The 24,351-nt window shown below is 44.7% G+C and overlaps 1 protein-coding gene and 1 long non-coding RNA gene across 2 annotated transcripts in view; one reads left to right on the top strand and one right to left on the bottom strand.

Annotated features, from left to right (window-relative positions):
- LOC134949326 (cytochrome P450 2C23-like) overlaps nt 1-24,351 on the top strand; it is a 52,951-nt gene that overhangs the window by 20,271 nt on the left and 8,329 nt on the right. Inside the window, exons 4-6 of the mRNA XM_063937824.1 lie at nt 3,817-3,977; nt 9,068-9,244; nt 9,371-9,512. Coding sequence (XP_063793894.1) covers nt 3,817-3,977; nt 9,068-9,244; nt 9,371-9,512 — 480 coding nt within the window. The remainder of the gene's footprint in view (nt 1-3,816; nt 3,978-9,067; nt 9,245-9,370; nt 9,513-24,351) is intronic.
- On the bottom strand, nt 1,365-20,452 carry LOC134949328 (uncharacterized). The gene is made up of 3 exons (XR_010183141.1): nt 20,216-20,452; nt 3,043-3,158; nt 1,365-2,380 (listed from the first exon to the last, which is right to left on the bottom strand). It is a non-coding gene; the product is annotated as an uncharacterized LOC134949328 (long non-coding RNA).

Genomic DNA, 24,351 nt, shown 5'->3' with positions numbered 1-24,351 from the left:
CAGAGTGGTACAAATTTCAATGTCTCAATTAGCACAAATATCAGGAGTGCAGGAAAGTGCTGAGGAGCAGTGCTTCCTGGAGGGCCATATAAGCCCAATCTTCACTTACACTTTTACACTACCTGAATTAAGCAGATACTGTATATAAAGCAATTAATACATGTCACCAAAAAAAAAAAAAAAAAAAAAAATATATATATATATATATATAAGGTGATCTATCGTGCCCCACTCGTCACACCATCACAAGGGGCTATGCCCCCTTAACCCCTGTGCATCCTTTGGGCGGGCAGTATTTGTATTATAAGGAGTATTACCTTCAAGCATTATGTTGTTAGTGGTTAAATATTTTACGGCCAAAGGGCGTGCCATGGTCAGGGGGGCATAGGCCCTTGCAACTGGCGTGAAGAGCAGATGCAGGGTACAATGAATGACCTAGTGTGTTAATAATATGTTATGTGTACATTATTTAGGTATAAAGACAATGTTTAGTAAATGTATCTTTTTACATATGCCCCACAGTGCAAGATACACATATTTTGCATCACTTTCGGTATTGAATCATTTTCAAAATTACAAACTAAGCATGGAAAGTTACCATGATGTGTGTATAGTGCTCATGTTGGATCGGAGGTGTGCATCATCCATGATGTGCACTACCAGATGTCTCATTTGGTAGGGATGCGTTGATGGACATGCCGGATGAGGACTGTAGGGTTCCCAGGAGTGCGCGTCATCATTAACGTGCATTTCCGATGTTAGGTCACTTCCGGAGCGAGATAGTAGGCAAAAATGCATTGTAATAGTATATGCTTGATAACGAGTGTCCCAAGCAGGGCTATCGCATTGCCAGAGGTACGTGTCTTCCGTGATGCGCACCAACGGCTATTAGTATGTTATGACAGGGGTAAACAAGGGATTGACAGTCCAAATGAAGCCGCAATGTTGCCAGGAGTGCACGTCACCCACGGTGCGCCTCTCCTGGACTACGATTATATATATGGTCGGTAACAGACTATTACCCATCAGAGGTTCTGTCTGATATTACAACCTGTTGCGGAACTATCCCTCTATGCTTAAAGGTGGATCTCAAATATGGCAGATTAGTCAGTGCGATGACAACAATATAAATATCTGACAAAGGGAATATCAGTACAGTTCATTTACAAGCATATAGAATAAAATATAGGTCAGCACTGACTAATCTGCCATAATTGAGATACACATACTAGCAGCGCAGGTGCTTCCACCAGTCATGATGATACAAGTTCGTAAACATCATCTACTAAGGCCGATTCCCAACTGCATAGAGGGTTAAGTCATAGCATGTAAATTCAAAGAAGCAATTTAATTTTACACTGGTAAAGAAAAGAACATAAAAACGAAAGTTAGCTGCAGAGAAACATGAAATTGGTAATATGCCATTCACCACACAAGAAAACGAAGGACTCAAGTGGTGATTCTGCAACTGTCAGTGAGGCATCTTCTTCAGCTCATGATGATGCAAGAATTTTTCACTCAGAGTCTAGAACAGGTGTCAAAAGAATGAAAACCACTAAGGCAGTAGAACAAACTGTGCATTCAGAACTGTCTCACATTCCTGAGGAACATTTAGGGGTGTCCACGATTGCTATGTGTGAGTCTGAAATTTCTCACACTGTCCTCCTTCCACTATTTCTGCACCATCTGCACATGTGGGGAGCAGTATAATTAAAGATGATGATGAGGACATAATAGAAATGAAGGGTGCTTCCGTGGAAGTGGAACATGAGGAGAAGGATATGTGTGTACTACTACTATCTGACACTGAAGATCTGGATTATTATGATGTTTGTGTAAGTCAGCCACCAGTGGCTGCAGTTCTTGCCCGTGATAAAAAGAAAACCATTGTGATGCCTGGGCATAAAACCAAATAAGTCACCTGTTGGGTGTGGGATTATTTTTACCCAAATCATGACAATGCTTGTGTAGTCATCTGCTCCATTTGTGAAGACAAAGTTAATAGAGGTAGGGACATTAGACATCTAGACACCTACTCCATGTTACATCATTTGCGGTGAGTTCATGAACTTTATTTTACAAGATTATAATGTAATTAACACTCTCATCATCAACCTTCTTATTAGTGATCAGAGAAAGTCCTTCCAAAAAATTGTTTTGTGGGGGCCAAACAAAGCAAGCACTTCAGCCACAAAAGTGTAATTCACTGTCATTGATGTGCTTGGTTTGTTATATGACCCAATGACAATTCCATCTTGCACCACTTTTCATGTCTGTCACTGTTGTGCAGCAATGTTTCATAGATGTGCTATAAACTGCCGCATGCTTGTGCCACTGCTCTGTCGGTTAGTAACCAGTCAGCTCACTGTAGGCCTTTGGCCTAAAATGGAAGAAAACAATATTGTGAGATGCGAGGTGGTCAAAAGTGACTGTAAATTACTGTATATTAATGTTATTGAGGTTAATAATACAGTAGGAACAAAAACAGGCACGATTTATGTGATTTTAGCTGTTTTTTTATGATAATAAAAAAATACAGATCCAAAACCAAAACACATAAGGGCGGTTTTGGTAAAAAAAAATACAGATCCAAAACACAAAGAAGATACAGATCCAACACTAAAACCAAAACACGGGTCAGCGCACATCTCTTGTATATACCAAAAATGTTGGTAGGTATACACCAATTCGAAAGGTTACTTTTTCCACTGGTTGTTCAGAAACACTAAATAGATATATATACCAATAGAGAATTTAATATCCAAAAGTCCATCAAATTAGCATAATAGTATATACATTAAGCTAATTAGCGTCCTTGAACAACCAGTGAACAACTAACTTTCTGAATTTGTATATATCAGCTCATATAGTTTTTATGAGTTGTACCCCTGAAAAAGTCCAACTATATGAATTAAACTTTTTAGAGTTTTTTGGGTGCCGTCCCTCAGCGTTAATCATGAGGATCCTGGAATGAGCTCACACCAGTAAATGCAAATGAACTGCATATCACAAATAAAACATTCCCATGCTTTGATCACCTACCATAGAAAGGAAACAGAAGGCACATCACTAACAAAGCATAATCTAGTCCCATCAGCAGCATCACTCATCACGTGACTTGACGCATTTCGACAATATTATTTCTTTATCAAAAGCCTCTGAAAAATGAGAATTTAGTTCAGTAAAATATCTGAAAGAAGAAACACATGCTGAAAGGCTTCATATTTTGTATTGAGCATTCAATTTATATACAGTAGCCAGATTCTTGGATATATTGTACAGTATATCTCTGGAAAGAATTGTCTTCACAATTTTAAACCTTTTTAAACCTTTGTTGTTTTACACAGAGGTGTTTTTCTTAATACAAGTTTAACGGTAATACACTCATACATTTTTTCTTTTTAGTTTTACGTGTTCCTTGTCTGAAAAGCAGTAATAGAAAAATTACACACAGTGCTGAATGTATATAGTCTATGCCAGTGGTTCTCAAATTCAGTCCTCAGGACCCCACTCAGTTCATGTTTTCCATGTCACCCAGCGGGAGCACTGTGTATCACCAACTGTCACATTTTAAAAATCTACAGGTGACCTGCAAAATATGAACCATGTGGGGTCCTGAGGACCGAGTTTGAGAACCTCTGGCATAGACTATATACATTCAGCACTGTGTGTAAATTTTCTATTACTGCTATTCAGAAAGGAACACTTTCTATGTGGAAGAAATGTTATGAGCATTTATTTCTTTATGCTATTTATAATGTTGCTATTACTTTCTAGAGTGAAATTAAACACTGGTCTTCTTTTACAATAAAACAGGCACCCCATTTGACCCAGAATATCTACTGAGACAGGCTGTATCCAATGTTATTTGCTCCGTTGTATTTGGTGAAAGATTTGACTATGAGGACAAGAAATTCATAACCCTCCTGTCTTACATTATGGATTTTGTCCAGCTAATAAACACTGCCTCGGGTCAGGTACTGTAAATATTAAGAAACAATTGAGAAGTTGATGGAAGCATACTGTGTGTTAGATAATGAACATTCAAGATTTACATTTCTGTAGTTTGGATCAATGCAACAGAATTTCACATCAAAGTTATAATGTATCAAAACAAGTGTATACGCAGGAAAATACTTATTTCTAAAAGTGCCAAATCTATGACTGGGTCCCAACCTAACAAATGGTGTGCCATCATGAACTAAAAAGAATAAAAATACATAAATACATTTTGCACATTCTAGTATAAAAAGAGCAGCAACAAAAAATGGTGTACTGTAATGTGTGTGATGTTGTATTTTAAAATGGAGATTAAAGGGTTTTGTGCAGTGGCTTTTTCACGGCACCCCTAAGCCAGAAGTTTCTTAATGAGCTCAGGGTTGGACTTGCCTACAGGGGTACAGGGGAAACCACCAGTGGGCCCTACTGCCTGGGGGCCCACCCCCTCCTCTAGGGATCAGGTTTCAGACTGTACTGTTACTAATCTAGTACATTATCATGTGTGCACTACAGTATTTACTGTATCTATTTATCTAGGGGACCAACACTTGTAGCCAATGGTGGGAACTTTGCTGTCAGCGGTGAGGTTACTTTCGGTCAACCGCTGACCGCAAAGTTCCCACCATTGGCTAAAACGGAGCGCATGGGAGCTACATTGTATCTGTGCCGTGTGCTGCCTGACAGACACTACAGGAGCACAAAGCCAATCAGGAGAGTGCCACGACGTGGCTTTCCCTGATTGGCTGAAGGGACCCTCTTTGACAGGAGTCAGGGAAAGGGGTCCCATGTGTAAACATGGGGCCCCTTTCAGTGCGTGGTCGGGTTTCCGTTTTATTATTTTGCCAAGTACGTGGATTATACAGGTCTGATTCTACACTGGATTATATGAGTATAATTTTTTTCACAGGTACCCCAAGGATTCTACATGGAGAAGAGGACCGAGCCTCGTGGGAACATACTGTAGGTAAGTATGTATGTATGTAATAAACTTATACTTTCACGGTGTGTGTGTCCTGTTTTTTTGGGGGTATTTTTTTAGTAGTAGTACTACAGGTACCAGGGGGCCTGGTTTTCCACCGCATGCTGGTACTTGTGGTTCTCCAAGTACCAGCTTGCGGGGGATGCTTGCTGGGACATGTAGTACTGCTACTAAATACAATATTCTCATTTTTTCACAAGGCTATCAGCCCCCCATCCGCCGCCCTTGGATGGAGGGGACAGCCTCGGGCTTCACCCCTGTCCCTTGAGTGGCTGGAGGGGGGGACCCCTTGATTTAAGGGGTTCCCACTCCTCCAGGGTACCCCGGCCAGGGGTGACTAGTTGGGTATGTAATGCCAGTGCCGCAGGGACCAGTATAAAAGTGTCCCCCCGGCTGTGGCATTATGTACCTGGCTAGTGGAGCCCGGTGCTGGTTTCAAAGATACGGGGGACCCCTACGCTTTTTGTTCCCCATATTATTGGAACCAGGACCAGGCACAGAGCCCAGTGCTGGTTGATTAAATATGGGGGAACCTGTCATTTTCCCCCCCATATTTTTTCTATCAGGACCGGCTCAAAGAGCCGAGGCTGGTTGTGCTTAGGAGGGGGGACCCCACGCTATTTTTTTCAGAATTTTTAAGACTTTAATCAACTTTTTAAGGTACACAATGAAGCCCTGCACGGATCTCACAGATCCGGCAGGGATTCCTTGTGTTTTGTCAGGCAGTGTTTTACTCATCACTCCTGTAAAACACTGCCTGATATTACGAATCACATCAACATCGGAAAAAACGATTGTGCAAAACTCGGCAGCTTAGTGAATGATCGTATCAGGATTCAAAAAGTTGCAGTAAAATGCACCCGATACCATTCGAGTTCAAACACCCTTCAAAATGGCCAGAACACGAATCTTTGTAAATATACCCCTGTGAATTTATAAAAAAAATGTTGGCATCCATTTTTTAAGTCACATTACCAACTAATCCCCAAATATTATTCCCGTAGAATTAAAAAAAATTTCCACAAATTTAATGAATCACTTCTAATGTGTACAGATTTTGGTAGAAACCAGATAATAATTGTAATCACTTTACTTTTGTCTCACAAAACATCCTTTAGTAATGAATAATATAGTAGAGTAATTAAAACATGTACACATTAAGGGGATGATACAGAGTTTGGTGTATGCAGCCTGTCTGAATTTATACTGTGCATGCCCATAACAAATGTGTATACCTTCCTACGTCTATATGCAGATCTGCCACTTGTGCCCCTCTATGGTTTGAGTAGAGTAACCGTAGAGGGGAGGGAGGGGCTGAAACCAGACCAAGTACAATAAGGGCATGTTTGTGTAATTGTGACAGAGGGAGAACCGCCTGTTAGTAGCCAAATAAGGAGTGGTTATCTGAGGTCTAGAAGATATGACAGTTATCAGAATTAGAGGGCATTTCTGGTTGGATGATTGCAGATTCACCACATGAAGCTGGCAGTGCTTTCTGCATGGATTACATTACATTACTTTGTGGGCTTATATATATCTATATATATATATACATATATGGGGTCATTCCGAGTTGTTCGCTCGTTGCCAATTTTCGTAACGGAGCAATTAATGCGAAAATGTGCATGCGCATGGCACGCAGTGCGCATGCGCTAAGTATTTTAGCACAATACTGTTGAGAGGGCCCTGCTCAGAAGCCTACAATCTACTGTATAGGGGAAAAAAATGATGTAACAAAGTGATGGATGGATAGTGGATGCAAACCCATACCGTGGGATTGGCAGAGACCCTGAATAGAGTCTAACAGTATTCACTAGGGACCCCCACAAGGAGGTTTGTACTTAGCTGCACCCGACATGTAGATCATGGCCCTCAGTCACAGTCTGGTATGCAGGAGCAAACACTGGAGTACACTGAATGGCATGCAGACACTGGATGGACAAACTGCAGTAAGCTGGTTGGCAGTAACATGGAGAGACAGATACCAGAAGCAGAGCAGGAACAGTAAAGGAGCACAACAGACTGGAATCCGGAACAGCACCAGGAAAAAGGAATCAGGAATGTAATAATCATGAAGAACTCAATAGCACAAAGGCTGATGCTGGAGTAGGGTTTGGAGGCCTATACTCTGGTACAGGAGTATTGCCAGAAACTTCCTTATACACTGTACAGAAGGTTGAGTTCAAACTTGGAAGCCAGTTTCGATGCACCTGATCCTTTAAATCTAGTACAGAGCGACAGCTGCATGTACAGCTGGAAGGGAAGAAGTGCAGGAGCCGCCGGAAACCTGTGCTGCCAGTGCCTGCGCAAGCAGTGCCTGCGCCCAGAGCGCTGCAGCCTGGAGGGCACGGCCACAGTCACCCCACAGGCACTGCCACCTATCCACACCCCGTTCCCCGGCTGAAGCAGACGCCGTGGGCTGTGTGGGAGTCCGCTGCAGCCGGCTCCAGTGACAGACACTAGAGGTCATTATTCACCTCTAGTGTCTGTGCGGCGCTGCTATGAGAGAGATGTCATGACGTCTCTCCTATAGAGAGGAGTCGCGGGAGGCCAGACGGAGCAGCAGCAGCAGCAGCAGCGGTCGGCAAGCAGGAGCGGGGCAGTGTTAAGTATTGTTTTTTTATTTTTGTGTGTGTTTGTAAGAGGCTACTAAGGGGCACAACTACTGGGGGCAAAGCAACAGGGGGCACAGCAACAGAGGGCACAACTACTGGGGGCAAAGCAACAGGGGGCACATCTACTGGGGCAAATCTACTGGGGGCATAGTTACAGGGGGCACAACTACTGGGGGCACAGCGACAGGGGCAAAATTACTGGGGGCAAAGCAACAGGGTGCACAGCGACAGGGCACAACTACTGGGATAAATCTACTGGGGGCATAGCTATCGGGGCACAACTACAGAGGCAAATCTACTGGATGCATAGCTACAGGGGGCACATCTACAGGGGGCAAATCTACTGGGGGCAAATCAACTGGGGGGCACAACTACTTGGGGAAAATCTGGGGGCACAGCTACTGGGGGCATAACTGTGGCCATGCCCCTCCCCTATGAAGCCATGCCCCTATTTTTTGTCACGCGCCTCCGGCACGCACTAACAGTTTTCCTGCATGTGGGGGGGGGGGGGGGCAACAGTGGAAACTTTTGTACTGGGCGCCACAAGATGTAGAACCGGCCCTGGTTAGTGAGTGCTGGGATTCGGCACTCTGTTACACATGATTGACAGACAGAAACCTGATGCATATGCTACTGATATAGAGATGGGTGTTCCTAGCGGGTTTGGGTACAAATAGTTGACCATTACAGCACCATGTCAGCATTTTTCATGGATAATATGTTGACGTGATGAACTGCTGCCAAACATTCCCTTGTAGTCTAGATGTGTCTTACATTGTCCCAGTGGCTACAGTGTCTCTTGCATCTTTTTTTGGTGGTGATCATGTGAGCACCAGTTACGGCACAAGCAATTGAGGGGTGGTGGTCTGATTATAAACTGTCCCCTATTCCTAATCCCTAACCCTAAACTTCACCTAATGCATAAACTCCTCTCCCTCCCCCACTCCTTACTACATGCCTGACCCTTCATGCTGCATATTCAGAATGTCAACATTTTACATGGTCACATTGTGAACATGTAAACAGTTTGAGTATGTTGACCTGGCGCCTATGACAGTTTAAATCATTCTAATGTTAACATTGTGGTGCCAACAGTATGAATGTTGACAATGTTACTGTCGACCTTCTGTTTGAATACCTATCAAGAGATCCATCTGAAAAAGCTTATGGTCATAAATTTACACTATTACATTTTTATTTCATTTTTTTAATGCAGCATCAAGCCATAAATGTATTAAAGGTACCCTTATAATAAAAGTATCTAATATTGCCACAAAGTAAGCTCAATGGGTCCAATTCTGTCATAGATAAGTGTCTGGGAGCACTAGTTAACTAAGATGTTGGGTACAACATTCATGAATAATTAAAAAACTAGTGAGCTTTTGGAAACTTTTAGCTATGGGCTGTATTAAGTTGGGACCCTAGAAAAATATAAATGTTAGATTTTATTTTCTAATTTTACTTTTTATTTCAGCTTCTTAATATCTTCCCAACCTTGATGACATATGTCCCTGGCCCTCACCAGAAACTTTTCCCAACTTTCCAAAAAATGAAGGACTTTGTAAAAGACATGGTGAGGACTCACAAAAACACACTGGATATGGACTGCCCACGGGACTACATAGACTGTTTCCTCATAAGGATGGAAGAGGTGAATTTGGGGAAATTGTTTGTATTAGAAATGGATAAAGTATAATAACACACTGCTTCTGAAAAGAATGGAAACCCTTTATGTTTTGTTTAACTAAACTAACAAAATAATTTAAATATCTTCTAGGAAAAAAATAACCCAAACACAGAATTTCATGATGAGAATTTGCAGTCGGCAGTAACTGACCTGTTTTTTGCTGGGACAGAAACTACAAGTTTAACATTGAGATATGGATTCCTGATTCTGCTTAAATACCCTGAGATACAAGGTAACATTTCTTCATGTTTCCTAAATTAGTCAGATATTCTGTAGAAATGTGTACTGGTTATGGACAAAAAATGGGGAAATAACCAATAAATTGGTCAATGTGGATAATACACTACAATAAACTTGCTACTGTGTAAAAAATACCTACACTGGCACTTATTGTTGAAAGCCTTATAATCCTTGTCAACATCTTGGGTTGGGGCACAAAAGCAGAGCCTAAAAACTTTTAATTAATATTTGTTCATTTATTTAGGTTTATTACTGCAGTGTATTATGTATAATCCCATAAAATGTCAGAATCCCCATAATTGCTAGGTGTAGCATGAGGTATAAACAAAACACAGATAGATCAATAACAGATTAAACAAAACTGTTCATTTTCAAACAGTGATTAGTTAGAAGAAAACAAAGTAACAAATGTGAAAGAGATTTTATATAATTTATTTATATCAGCAAGATAAACTTGTGCTATTGGCCCTCATTCCGAGTTGTTCGCTCGGTATTTTTCATCGCATCGCAGTGAAAATCCGCTTAGTACGCATGCGCAATGTTCGCACTGCGACTGTGCCAAGTAACTTTACTATGAAGAAAGTATTTTTACTCACGGCTTTTTCTTCGCTCCGGCGATCGTAATGTGATTGACAGGAAATGGGTGTTACTGGGCGGAAACACGGCGTTTCAGGGGCGTGTGGCTGAAAACGCTACCGTTTCCGGAAAAAACGCAGGAGTGGCCGGGGAAACGGTGGGAGTGCCTGGGCGAACGCTGGGTGTGTTTGTGACGTCAACCAGGAACGACAAGCACTGAACTGATCGCACAGGCAGAGTAAGTCTGGAGCTACTCTGAAACTGCTAAGTAGTTAGTAATCGCAATATTGCGAATACATCGGTCGCAATTTTAAGAAGCTAAGATTCATTCCCAGTAGGCGGCGGCTTAGCGTGTGTAACTCTGCTAAATTCGCCTTGCGACCGATCAACTCGGAATGAGGGCCATAGTGTAGAAAATCATAAGAAGTCATATGGGGGGTAATTCCAAGTTGATCGCAGCAGGAATTCTGTTAGCAACTGGGCAAAACCATGTGCACTGCAGGGGGGTCAGATATAACATGTGCAGAGAGAGTTAGATTTGGGTGGGGTGTGTTCAATCTGCAATCTAATTTGCAGTGTAAAAATAAAGCAGCCAGTATTTACCCTGCACAGAAACAAAATAACCCACCCAAATCTAACTCTCTCTGCAAATGTTATATCTGCCTCCCCTGCAGTGCACGTGGTTTTGCCCAACTGCTAAAAAATTTCCTGCTGCGATCAACTTGGAATTACTGCCATAGATCTGTCATGTACTAAATTGTACACTGAGTGACCAATTTATTATCACCATCAGGTTAGTACTTTGGGGGTCATTCTGAGTTGATCGCATGCTGCCGATTTTCACTGCGCTGCGATCAGGTCTCTACTACGCATGCGTATGCTTGCAATGCGCACGTGCATCCTACGGGTACAATGTGGATCGTTGCTGAGCTATGGATTTAACAAAGAATCCATACGCACAGCCGATCGCAAGAAGATTGACAGAAAGAGGGAGTTTATTCGTGTCACTGATCGTTTTCTGGGAGCGGTAGGGAAAACGCAGGCATGTGCGGGTGATTGGAGGGCGGGTGTCTGATGTCAATTCCGACACCAAAAAGACTGAAGTGATCGCAAGGGCTGAGTAAGTCTAGATCTACTCAGAAACTACACAAACTGTTTTTGCAGAGCTTGGCTGCACTAGCGCACACACACTTGCAAAGCGAAAATACACTCCCCCGTGGGCGGTGACTATGCATTTGTACAGCTAGCGAGCGATCAACTCGGAATTAGGGCCTTTGTTGGTCCACCTTTTGCTCTTAATACAGCTTGAATTTTTCTGGGTATGGCTTCTGATATTGGTATGTTTTGTGGGGAATGGTATCCCAAATAACATCAATTGCATCTCTATAATGTTGTCTCTGACTCCCTGAAGAGTTGTGCTAGAAGGATCCATGCTTTCATGGCGCTATCTCCATATCCTACACTACCATCCGCATGGTGTAAATGAAAACCCAATGGGGTAAATTTACCAAGTTGGAGGTTCTATTTAAGATGGGATGTTGCTCATAGCAATCAATCAGATTCTACTTCTCATTTATCTAGAGATGAGCGGGTTCGGTTTCTATGAATCCGAACCCGCACGAACTTCACTTTTTTTTTCACGGGTCCGAGCGACTCGGATCTTCCCGACTTGCTCGGTTAACCCGAGCGCGCCCGAACGTCATCATGACGCTGTCGGATTCTCGCGAGACTCGGATTCTATATAAGGAGCCGCGCGTCGCCGCCATTTTCACACGTGCATTGAGATTGATAGGGAGAGGACGTGGCTGGCGTCCTCTCCATTTAGATTAGATTTAGAAGAGAGAGAGAGAGAGAGATTGCTGTGATACTGTAGATTAGAAGAGAGTGCAGAGTGCAGACAGAGTTTAGTGACTGACGACCACAGTGACCAGTGACCACCAGAGACAGTGCAGTTGTTTGTTTTATTTAATATATCCGTTCTCTGCCTGAAAAAAACGATACACAGTCACACAGTGACTCAGTCTGTGTGCACTGCTCAGCCCAGTGTGCTGCACATCAATGTATTGTATATAAAGCTTATAATTGTGGGGGAGACTGGGGAGCACTGCAGGTTGTTATAGCAGGAGCCAGGAGTACATGATAAATAATATTATATTAAAATTAAACAGTGCACACTTTTGCTGCAGGAGTGCCACTGCCAGTGTGACTAGTGGTGACCAGTGCCTGACCACCAGTATATTAGTAGTATTGTATACTATCTCTTTATCAACCAGTCTATATTAGCAGCAGACACAGTACAGTGCGGTAGTTCACGGCTGTGGCTACCTCTGTGTCGGCACTCGGCAGGCAGTCCGTCCATCCATAATTGTATTATAATATATACCACCTAACCGTGGTTTTTTTTTCGTTCTTTATACCGTCGTCATACTAGTTGTTACGAGTATACTACTATCTCTTTATCAACCAGTGTACAGTGCGGTAGTTCACGGCTGTGGCTACCTCTGTGTCGGAACTCGGCAGGCAGTCCGTCCATCCATAATTGTATTATAATATATACCACCTAACCGTGGTTTTTTTTTCGTTCTTTATACCGTCGTCATACTAGTTGTTACGAGTATACTACTATCTCTTTATCAACCAGTGTACAGTGCGGTAGTTCACGGCTGTGGCTACCTCTGTGTCGGCACTCGGCAGGCAGTCCGTCCAACCATAATTGTATTATATACCACCTAACCGTGGTTTTTTTTTCATTCTTTATACCGTCGTCATACTAGTTGTTACGAGTATACTACTATCTCTTTATCAACCAGTGTACAGTGCGGTAGTTCACGGCTGTGGCTACCTCTGTGTCGGCACTCGGCAGGCAGTCCGTCCAACCATAATTGTATTATATACCACCTAACCGTGGTTTTTTTTTCATTCTTTATACCGTCGTCATACTAGTTGTTACGAGTATACTACTATCTCTTTATCAACCAGTGTACAGTGCGGTAGTTCATGGCTGTGGCTACCTCTGTGTCGGCACTCGGCAGCCCGTCCATAATTGTATATACCAGTGACCTAACCGTGGTTTTTTTTTCTTTCTTTATACATACATACTAGTTACGAGTATACTATCTCTTTATCAACCAGTCTATATATTAGCAGCAAACACAGTACAGTGCGGTAGTTCACGGCTGTGGCTACCTCTGTGTCGGCACTCGGCAGCCCGTCCATAATTGTATATACCACCTAACCGTGGTTTTTTTTTCTTTCTTTATACATACATACTAGTTACGAGTATACTATCTCTTTATCAACCAGTCTATATATTAGCAGCAGACACAGTACAGTGCGGTAGTTCACGGCTGTGGCTACCTCTGTGTCGGCACTCCGCAGCCCGTCCATAATTGTATATACCAGTGACCTAACCGTGGTTTTTTTTTCTTTCTTTATACATACATACTAGTTACGAGTATACTATCTCTTTATCAACCAGTCTATATATTAGCAGCAGACACAGTACAGTGCGGTAGTTCACGGCTGTGGCTACCTCTGTGTCGGCACTCGGCAGCCCGTCCATAATTGTATATACCAGTGACCTAACTGTGGTTTTTTTTTCTTTCTTTATACATACATACTAGTTACGAGTATACTATCTCTTTATCAACCAGTCTATATATTAGCAGCAGACACAGTACAGTGCGGTAGTTCACGGCTGTGGCTACCTCTGTGTCGGCACTCGGCAGGCAGTCCGTCCAACCATAATTGTATTATATACCACCTAACCGTGTTTTTTTTTTCATTCTTTATACCGTCGTCATACTAGTTGTTACGAGTATACTACTATCTCTTTATCAACCAGTGTACAGTGCGGTAGTTCACGGCTGTGGCTACCTCTGTGTCGGCACTCGGCAGCCCGTCCATAATTGTATATACCAGTGACCTAACCGTGGTTTTTTTTTCTTTCTTTATACATACATACTAGTTACGAGTATACTATCTCTTTATCAACCAGTCTATATATTAGCAGCAGACACAGTACAGTGCGGTAGTTCACGGCTGTGGCTACCTCTGTGTCGGCACTCGGCAGCCCGTCCATAATTGTATATACCACCTAACCGTGGTTTTTTTTTCTTTCTTTATACATACATACTAGTTACGAGTATACTATCTCTTTATCAACCAGTCTATATATTAGCAGCAGACACAGTACAGTGCGGTAGTTCACGGCTGTGGCTACCTCTGTGTCGGCACTCGGCAGCCCGTCCATAATTGTATATACCAGTGACCTAACCGTGGTTTTTTTTTCTTTCTTTATACATACATACTAGTTACGAGTATACTATCTCTTTATCAACCAGTCTATATATTAGCAGCAGACACAGTACAGTGCGGTAGTTCACGGCTGTGGCTACCTCTGTGTCGGCACTCGGCAGCCCGTCCATAATTGTATACTAGTATCCAATCCATCCATCTGCATTGTTTACCTGAGGTGCCTTTTAGTTGTGCCTATTAAAATATGGAGAACAAAAATGTTGAGGTTCCAAAATTAGGGAAAGATCAAGATCCACTTCCACCTCGTGCTGAAGCTGCTGCCACTAGTCATGGCCGAGACGATGAAATGCCAGCAACGTCGTCTGCCAAGGCCGATGCCCAATGGCATAGTACAGAGCATGTCAAAACCAAAACACCAAATATCAGTAAAAAAAGGACTCCAAAACCTAAAATAAAATTGTCGGAGGAGAAGCGTAAACTTGCCAATATGCCATTTACCACACGGAGTGGCAAGGAACGGCTGAGGCCCTGGCCTATGTTCATGGCTAGTGGTTCAGCTTCACATGAGGATGGAAGCACTCAGCCTCTCGCTAGAAAACTGAAAAGACTCAAGCTGGCAAAAGCACCGCAAAGAACTGTGCGTTCTTTGAAATCCCAAATCCACAAGGAGAGTCCAATTGTGTCGGTTGCGATGCCTGACCTTCCCAACACTGGACGTGAAGAGCATGCGCCTTCCACCATTTGCACGCCCCCTGCAAGTGCTGGAAGGAGCACCCGCAGTCCAGTTCCTGATAGTCAGATTGAAGATGTCAGTGTTGAAGTACACCAGGATGAGGAGGATATGGGTGTTGCTGGCGCTGGGGAGGAAATTGACCAGGAGGATTCTGATGGTGAGGTGGTTTGTTTAAGTCAGGCACCCGGGGAGACACCTGTTGTCCGTGGGAGGAATATGGCCGTTGACATGCCAGGTGAAAATACCAAAAAAATCAGCTCTTCGGTGTGGAGGTATTTCACCAGAAATGCGGACAACAGGTGTCAAGCCGTGTGTTCCCTTTGTCAAGCTGTAATAAGTAGGGGTAAGGACGTTAACCACCTCGGAACATCCTCCCTTATACGTCACCTGCAGCGCATTCATAATAAGTCAGTGACAAGTTAAAAAACTTTGGGTGACAGCGGAAGCAGTCCACTGACCAGTAAATCCCTTCCTCTTGTAACCAAGCTCACGCAAACCACCCCACCAACTCCCTCAGTGTCAATTTCCTCCTTCCCCAGGAATGCCAATAGTCCTGCAGGCCATGTCACTGGCAAGTCTGACGAGTCCTCTCCTGCCTGGGATTCCTCCGATGCATCCTTGCGTGTAACGCCTACTGCTGCTGGCGCTGCTGTTGTTGCCGCTGGGAGTCGATGGTCATCCCAGAGGGGAAGTCGTAAGCCCACTTGTACTACTTCCAGTAAGCAATTGACTGTTCAACAGTCCTTTGCGAGGAAGATGAAATATCACAGCAGTCATCCTACTGCAAAGCAGATAACTGAGTCCTTGACAACTATGTTGGTGTTAGACGTGCGTCCGGTATCCGCCGTTAGTTCACAGGGAACTAGACAATTTATTGAGGCAGTGTGCCCCCGTTACCAAATACCATCTAGGTTCCACTTCTCTAGGCAGGCGATACCGAGAATGTACACGGACGTCAGAAAAAGACTCACCAGTCTCCTAAAAAATGCAGTTGTACCCAATGTCCACTTAACCACGGACATGTGGACAAGTGGAGCAGGGCAGGGTCAGGACTATATGACTGTGACAGCCCACTGGGTAGATGTATGGACTCCCGCCGCAAGAACAGCAGCGGCGGCACCAGTAGCAGCATCTCGCAAACGCCAACTCTTTCCTAGGCAGGCTACGCTTTGTATCACCGCTTTCCAGAATACGCACACAGCTGAAAACCTCTTACGGCAACTGAGGAAGATCATCGCGGAATAGCTTACCCCAATTGGACTCTCCTGTGGATTTGTGGCATCGGACAACGCCAGCAATATTGTGTGTGCATTAAATATGGGCAAATTCCAGCACGTCCCATGTTTTGCACATACCTTGAATTTGGTGGTGCAGAATTTTTTAAAAAACGACAGGGGCGTGCAAGAGATGCTGTCGGTGGCCAGAAAAATTGCGGGACACTTTCGGCGTACAGGCACCACGTACAGAAGACTGGAGCACCACCAAAAACTACTGAACCTGCCCTGCCATCATCTGAAGCAAGAAGTGGTAACGAGGTGGAATTCAACCCTCTATATGCTTCAGAGGTTGGAGGAGCAGCAAAAGGCCATTCAAGCCTATACAATTGAGCACGATATAGGAGATGGAATGCACCTGTCTCAAGTGCAGTGGAGAATGATTTCAACGTTGTGCAAGGTTCTGATGCCCTTTGAACTTGCCACACGTGAAGTCAGTTCAGACACTGCCAGCCTGAGTCAGGTCATTCCCCTCATCAGGCTTTTGCAGAAGAAGCTGGAGGCATTGAAGAAGGAGCTAAAAGGGAGCGATTCCGCTAGGCATGTGGGACTTGTGGATGCAGCCCTTAATTCGCTTAACAAGGATTCACGGGTGGTCAATCTGTTGAAATCAGAGCACTACATTTTGGCCACCGTGCTCGATCCTAGATTTAAAGCCTACCTTGGATCTCTCTTTCCGGCAGACACAGGTCTGCTGGGGTTGAAAGACCTGCTGGTGACAAAATTGTCAAGTCAAGCGGAACGCGACCTGTCAACATCTCCTCCTTCACATTCTCCCGCAACTGGGGGTGCGAGGAAAAGGCTCAGAATTCCGAGCCCACCCGCTGGCGGTGATGCAGGGCTGTCTGGAGCGACTGCTGATGCTGACATCTGGTCCGGACTGAAGGACCTGACAACGATTACGGACATGTCGTCTACTGTCACTGCATATGATTCTCTCAACATTGATAGAATGGTGGAGGATTATATGAGTGACCGCATCCAAGTAGGCACGTCACACAGTCCGTACTTATACTGGCAGGAAAAAGAGGCAATTTGGAGGCCCTTGCACAAACTGGCTTTATTCTACCTAAGTTGCCCTCCCACAAGTGTGTACTCCGAAAGAGTGTTTAGTGCCGCCGCTCACCTTGTCAGCAATCGGCGTACGAGGTTACATCCAGAAAATGTGGAGAAGATGATGTTCATTAAAATGAATTATAATCAATTCCTCCGCGGAGACATTGACCAGCAGCAATTGCCTCCACAAAGTACACAGGGAGCTGAGATGGTGGATTCCAGTGGGGACGAATTGATAATCTGTGAGGAGGGGGATGTACACGGTGATATATCGGAGGGTGAAGATGAGGTGGACATCTTGCCTCTGTAGAGCCAGTTTGTGCAAGGAGAGATTAATTGCTTCTTTTTTGGGGGGGGTCCAAACCAACCCGTCATATCAGTCACAGTCGTGTGGCAGACCCTGTCACTGAAATGATGGGTTGGTTAAAGTGTGCATGTCCTGTTTTGTTTATACAACATAAGGGTGGGTGGGAGGGCCCAAGGATAATTCCATCTTGCACCTCTTTTTTCTTTTCTTTTTCTTTGCATCATGTGCTGATTGGGGAGGGTTTTTTGGAAGGGACATCCTGCGTGACACTGCAGTGCCACTCCTAAATGGGCCCGGTGTTTGTGTCGGCCACTAGGGTCGCTAATCTTACTCACACAGTCAGCTACCTCATTGCGCCTCTTTTTTTCTTTGCGTCATGTGCTGTTTGGGGAGGGTTTTTTGGAAGGGACATCCTGCGTGACACTGCAGTGCCACTCCTAGATGGGCCCGGTGTTTGTGTCGGCCACTAGGGTCGCTAATCTTACTCACACAGCTACCTCATTGCGCCTCTTTTTTTCTTTGCGTCATGTGCTGTTTGGGGAGGGTTTTTTGGAAGGGACATCCTGCGTGACACTGCAGTGCCACTCCTAGATGGGCCCGGTGTTTGTGTCGGCCACTAGGGTCGCTAATCTTACTCACACAGCTACCTCATTGCGCCTCTTTTTTTCTTTGCGTCATGTGCTGTTTGGGGAGGGTTTTTTGGAAGGGACATCCTGCGTGACACTGCAGTGCCACTCCTAGATGGGCCCGGTGTTTGTGTCAGCCACTAGGGTCACTAATCTTACTCACACAGTCAGCTACCTCATTGCGCCTCTTTTTTTCTTTGCGTCATGTGCTGTTTGGGGAGGGTTTTTTGGAAGGGCCATCCTGCGTGACACTGCAGTGCCACTCCTAGATGGGCCCGGTGTTTGTGTCGGCCACTAGGGTCGCTAATCTTACTCACACAGTCAGCTACCTCATTGCGCCTCTTTTTTTCTTTGCGTCATGTGCTGTTTGGGGAGGGTTTTTTGGAAGGGCCATCCTGCGTGACACTGCAGTGCCACTCCTAGATGGGCCCGGTGTTTGTGTCGGCCACTAGGGTCGCTAATCTTACTCACACAGCTACCTCATTGCGCCTCTTTTTTTCTTTGCGTCATGTGCTGTTTGGGGAGGGTTTTTTGGAAGGGACATCCTGCGTGACACTGCAGTGCTACTCCTAGATGGGCCCGGTGTTTGTGTCGGCCACTAGGGTCGCTTATCTTACTCACACAGCGACCTCGGTGCAAATTTTAGGACTAAAAATAATATTGTGAGGTGTGAGGTATTCAGAATAGACTGAAAATGAGTGTAAATTATGGTTTTTGAGGTTAATAATACTTTGGGATCAAAATGACCCCCAAATTCTATGATTTAAGCTGTTTTTTAGTGTTTTTGGAAAAAAACACCCGAATCCAAAACACACCCGAATCCGACAAAAATAATTCGGTGAGGTTTTGCCAAAACGCGTTCGAACCCAAAACACGGCCGCGGAACCGAACCCAAAACCAAAACACAAAACCCGAAAAATTTCAGGCGCTCATCTCTACTTATCTAGCACCTTGTAGAAGATAATACCTGGAATCTGATTGGTTGCTATGGGCAACATCCCATCTTAAATAGAACTCCCATTTTAATAAATTGACCCCAATGTGTCAGAACACATAACTCAGTTCCAATCATTTACTATAGAATTCCTGTGTTTCTGAGCAAACTGGAGGTATTGCACCCTCTATGCAACCGATAGCAATGGCGTACGGGTGTAGTATGGTATGCCGGCGGTCGAGCTCCCGGCGACCAGCATACCAGCACCGGGAGGCCGACCGCCGGCATACCGACAGTGTGGTGAGCGCAAATGAGCCCCTTGCGGGGTCGCTGTGCTCGCCACGCTGCGGGCACAGTGGCGCGCTACGTGCGCCACGCTATTTTATTCTCCCTCCAGGAGGGTCGTGGACCCCCACGAGAGAGAATAAGTGTCGGTATGCCGGCTGTCGGGATTACGGCGCCGGTATACTGTGCGCCGGGATCCCAAGAGCCGGCATACTGAAGACCACCCATGGCGTACTGACATATTGCACCTTGATCTAACAAATCTGGATATTTAGAGATTATATCAGGATCTAACTCCTTTATAGATCATATGCAATTTTGGAGTGTGACCACATATTTTGATTTTAGGTGAAAATAATTTGTAGCTACCGGTATTCTGAAATTGTATTTTTATTATTAAACATTAAATATTAAACAATTATTCTATTATGTAAAATATACTAATAAGCAGGGCCGGATTAACAATGGGGCGGATGGAGCTGCAGCTCCAGGCCCCCCATTGAAAATAGGCCCACAGGACCCTAACCCGAACGCCTAACTGTAACTCTGCCAAGTCTCCCCCGACTCCCGAAATGAATCAACCTGAAAGTCCGCCCCCAGACCCGTCCGAATCCCCGCTCCCTCGGCCGTCTGAAGTTACTGCTTACCTCAGACTCGGACTGTGCAGATGGGTGGTAAATCCCCGTGTACTCCCCTGCTGTGTAACCCCTCTCACTATCATCGGGGGGCGTGGCTAATGCAGGGTCAGCTGGTGACCGGGCAGGGAGAAGCTTTATACAGCAGTGAGCAGTCACTTCACTACTTCATCTGCTGTGCAGTGTACATGGTGGATTGCCTGCTGTAACGCTGAGAAGATTCCTGCTCAGGGCAGGAACTCCCCAGCAGTGTCTGCTGTGCTCCGATTGGCAGAGTGACACATCACTCACTGTCAGTCAGCCAATCGGAGCACAGACACCCCCACACCATTCCCAGACAGGGGGCTTCATGGTGATGAAATTGCAGGCTGAACAGTTCAACACTACACAGAACAAATGGTAAGTGTAGTGTCAGTGTGTCACATACTATGTACTGTATGTGTATAGCACTGCACAGAGTAATCACTGTAATAAGCCTGGCCCCTCCCCCTCCCTTTTTCCCCCAAAGCCTACATGTTCCTTATATCCTTATCCCCATGGATGTAGCAGCCTCTTCTGTAACCCCCTCCCTCCCTCCCAGCTGCCTTTTCTACTGTATATATATATATATATATATATATATATATATATATATATACTATGTATATTTGTATTGTATGTGTATTCATTGTACGTGTATGCTATTTATATGTAAGTTATACTGTATGTGTAAATGTATATATAAACAAGTCAGCCGGTTTATATGTTTTTATTCATTGAGCAATATGTGGGAGAGCTGTGGAAAAATGGACAACATTGGAGAGTTGTGGAATTGAGTGCCGCCACACTTTCATGCATAAATATATTTTTTAACATATGGGTTGGGGATGTGTAGCCGGCTGCCAGGATCCTGGTGGTCAGCATACTGACCCTGGGATTATATATCTATATATATATCTATATATATATGTACTATGGTATGCCGGCACTCGTGATCCCGGCGCCCAGCATACTGGCGCCGGGATACCGAGCAACGGTATACCCGCAGCGGGGCGAGCGCAAAAGAGCCCCTTGCGGGCTCGCTGTGCTTGCCATGCTGCAGGCACGGTGGATTTATTCTCCCTCCAGGAATGTCGTGGACACCCGGTATACTGAGCACCGGGATCCCGACAGCCGGCATATCAAGTGCCACATATAGAAATATATATATATATATATACATACACACATATATACATACTACATATATGTACACTATATCTGCGTGCACACTACAGTATGTACAGTATATATAGTCTATTTATAGGTGTGTATACTATATGTGTGTATGTATACTGTACTATGTATATGTATTTTTTGTATTGGTATTTATGCTATGTAAATGTAAACATGCATTCTATGTATACTTGGTATGTAGGTCTAGGTATGTTTATGTACACTGCATACATATGCTGGGTGTGATACATTTTACCGGCGTTTGGGATGCTGGCAGTCATAAGACTGACAGCGGTATCCCGATGGAGAAGATGCCGACAGGGGTTCGGTAACTATACCTACCTTTCCCAACAACCCCCCTAACCCTAACCCTCCCTCCCCACAGCCTAACCCTAACCCTCCCCGGTGGTGCGTAAACGTAACCCCCCCTTCCCGCAGCCTGAACCTAACCCTCCCCAGTGGCTCCTAAACCTAACCCCTCCACCCATGACCTAACCCTAAGAGTTCCCAGCATACTTACGATCGGGATTCCGGCGTCAGCATTTTAAGTCATGTCAGAGTTCCGGCCACCAGGATTTTGACTGGCGGCGTCCCGACCACTGGCATGCTGAACGTATCCCCATACACTACTATGTATACATATGCATAATATATAGGTATATATATATATATATATATATATATATATGTACACTGTGTATCGGGTAGGCAATGTTCAGCACTCCAGCTACAGTTTACAATCCCAGCATGCATTGCCATAGATTTGCTGTTAGGGCAAACTATAACTGTGGAAGGATACGCTGAGATATTTAATTCCACAACATCTGGCGTGCTGGACATTGCCTATCCCTGCAGTATATATACTGTACATGTATACTGTGGGGTTGGGGTTGTGTGACTGGCTGCTGGGATCCCGAGCACCGGTCACATGACCGCATCCCATACTGTGTATATGCACGTATGTATACTGTACATATACACTATGGAGGAGTTTCAAGTGTTTTGCACACCCGTTCTCCCGTCTAAAGTGATGGGAGATTGCAGGGCGCAATTAAATAGTTTTCTTTTTTTAGCACACTAATCTCGCCCAGACAGGCTAGGTTTAGGCACATAAAACCAAAATGCTGGGTGTGACGCGAATTTGAACAATTTTGTACGCAGACCCATAAAGCTGCTTACAAAATTGTACAACTCGGAGCTGACATAGTACTAATTTGCGGGGATGAGAATTTCACCTGCAATTGTATTCTTCCCTTTTTGTGTAAACTATGAGAGGGATGTAATGCCGTCCGAGTTCGCTGGACGTGCGAGTTGCCGGCCGAACTTGGACTTTTTTTAAAGGGGCATTCATTTACAAGGCAAAGCCATGCCTTGTAAGTGATTGACCCTTCAGAAAAATGTCAGAGTTCAGCCGTCAACTCGCACGTCCAGCGAACTCGGACTACATTACATCCTTCCTCGTGTATCTATTAAAAGGGGCACCGATTATTGATGTATTTTTTTTAAAGGGGAACAGATTAATTATATTTTAGTAAAAGGGACATGGATTAATGCTAATCTAATATAAAGGGGAACAGATTATTTATATTATAATGTGGGTTGACCACACCCCTCCAATTGATGGCCACACTTACCTAAGGCTGGTTATGTCCCTACAGTGGACCCCTGCCATTGCATTCCTCTTTGGGCCCTTGATGCCACAGTCTTACACTGACCTCTGTGGATAACCCTGGAGCAACCCTGGGCAACCCAATATGCCTCCTGAGAATTGAGATATCTTCCCAGGAAAGGAAATCCCGAGCTCTTGCAAAGACCACCTGCTGCCGGGAGAGTGGGTAAGAGCCCAATTATTGGAGGTGCTTCAGCCCCCCCCCCCCCCCCATGTCATTTGTCCAGGGATCCTCTAACATGAATCTGGTCTGATTCAGACCACTACACGCAGCTGAGCACATGCAGCCTATGGCACTTATCAGGGTGATCTATAGGAGCTTTGTATTGTCCCTCCATTTATTTCACCCCTATACCCTGTCCCTGCTTCCAGCTACCGTCACCCCTGCATCAAGTCCCTGCATTCCGGTCCCATCACCCCTGCACCCTGTCCCTATGTCCTGATAGCCTCACACCTACACCCTTTCCCTACATCCAGGTACTGTCACCTCTACACCCTGTCCCTGCATCTAGGTACCGTCACCCCTACACACTGTTCATGCATCCAGATACCATAACTCCTACACCTTGTCCCTCAATCCAGGTACCATTACCCCTACAACCTGTCCCTGTATCCCGATACCCTCACCCTTACACCCTCTCTCTGCATCCCGATAACCTCACCCATACACCCCCTCTGCATCCCAGTACCCATACCCTGTTCTTGCATCCAGGTACCCTCACCCCTACACCCGGTCCCTGCATACAGAAACCATTACCCTTTCACCCTGTCCGTGCATCCAGGTACACTCTATCCTTTCATCCAGAGACACTCACCTCTACACAGTGTCCTTTAATCCAGAGACCTGTTCACACCCATAACAACACCCAGTCTAGCAATCTCTTAGACTACCTATGCTTCAGACCTCCATTCCTATCCTCACACTCCTGTCTCCTCAGAGTCATCTCCTCTCAGTGTTACCCCACATTGCCCTGTGTCACACCCCCTGGGTTTGTTGTCCTTTGTATTTTATGGTGGTGTTTGGAGCTCTCAGTGTGGCATTTATTGCAATGTTCTTTAGTGTATTGATGTAATTTGGATACTTTGTGTATTATATGTTAGTCACTGTGATGCTCTCTAATTTGGACACTGTAACTCTATCTTTTTTATGTGGCAGTCATTGCGATGCTCTCGGTATTATATGGTGTTCACTGCAATGCTTTCTGTATCATGTGGCGGTCGCTGCAATGGTCTCTGTATTATATGGTGGTCACTCTGATGCTATCTGTATCATATGGCGGTCATT

This window comes from Pseudophryne corroboree, chromosome 8 (assembly GCF_028390025.1).
Source record: "Pseudophryne corroboree isolate aPseCor3 chromosome 8, aPseCor3.hap2, whole genome shotgun sequence".
Taxonomy (NCBI): domain Eukaryota; kingdom Metazoa; phylum Chordata; class Amphibia; order Anura; family Myobatrachidae; genus Pseudophryne; species Pseudophryne corroboree.
Note: the sequence above shows the minus strand (reverse complement) of the source record. Positions and strands in the feature narration are given on the sequence as shown.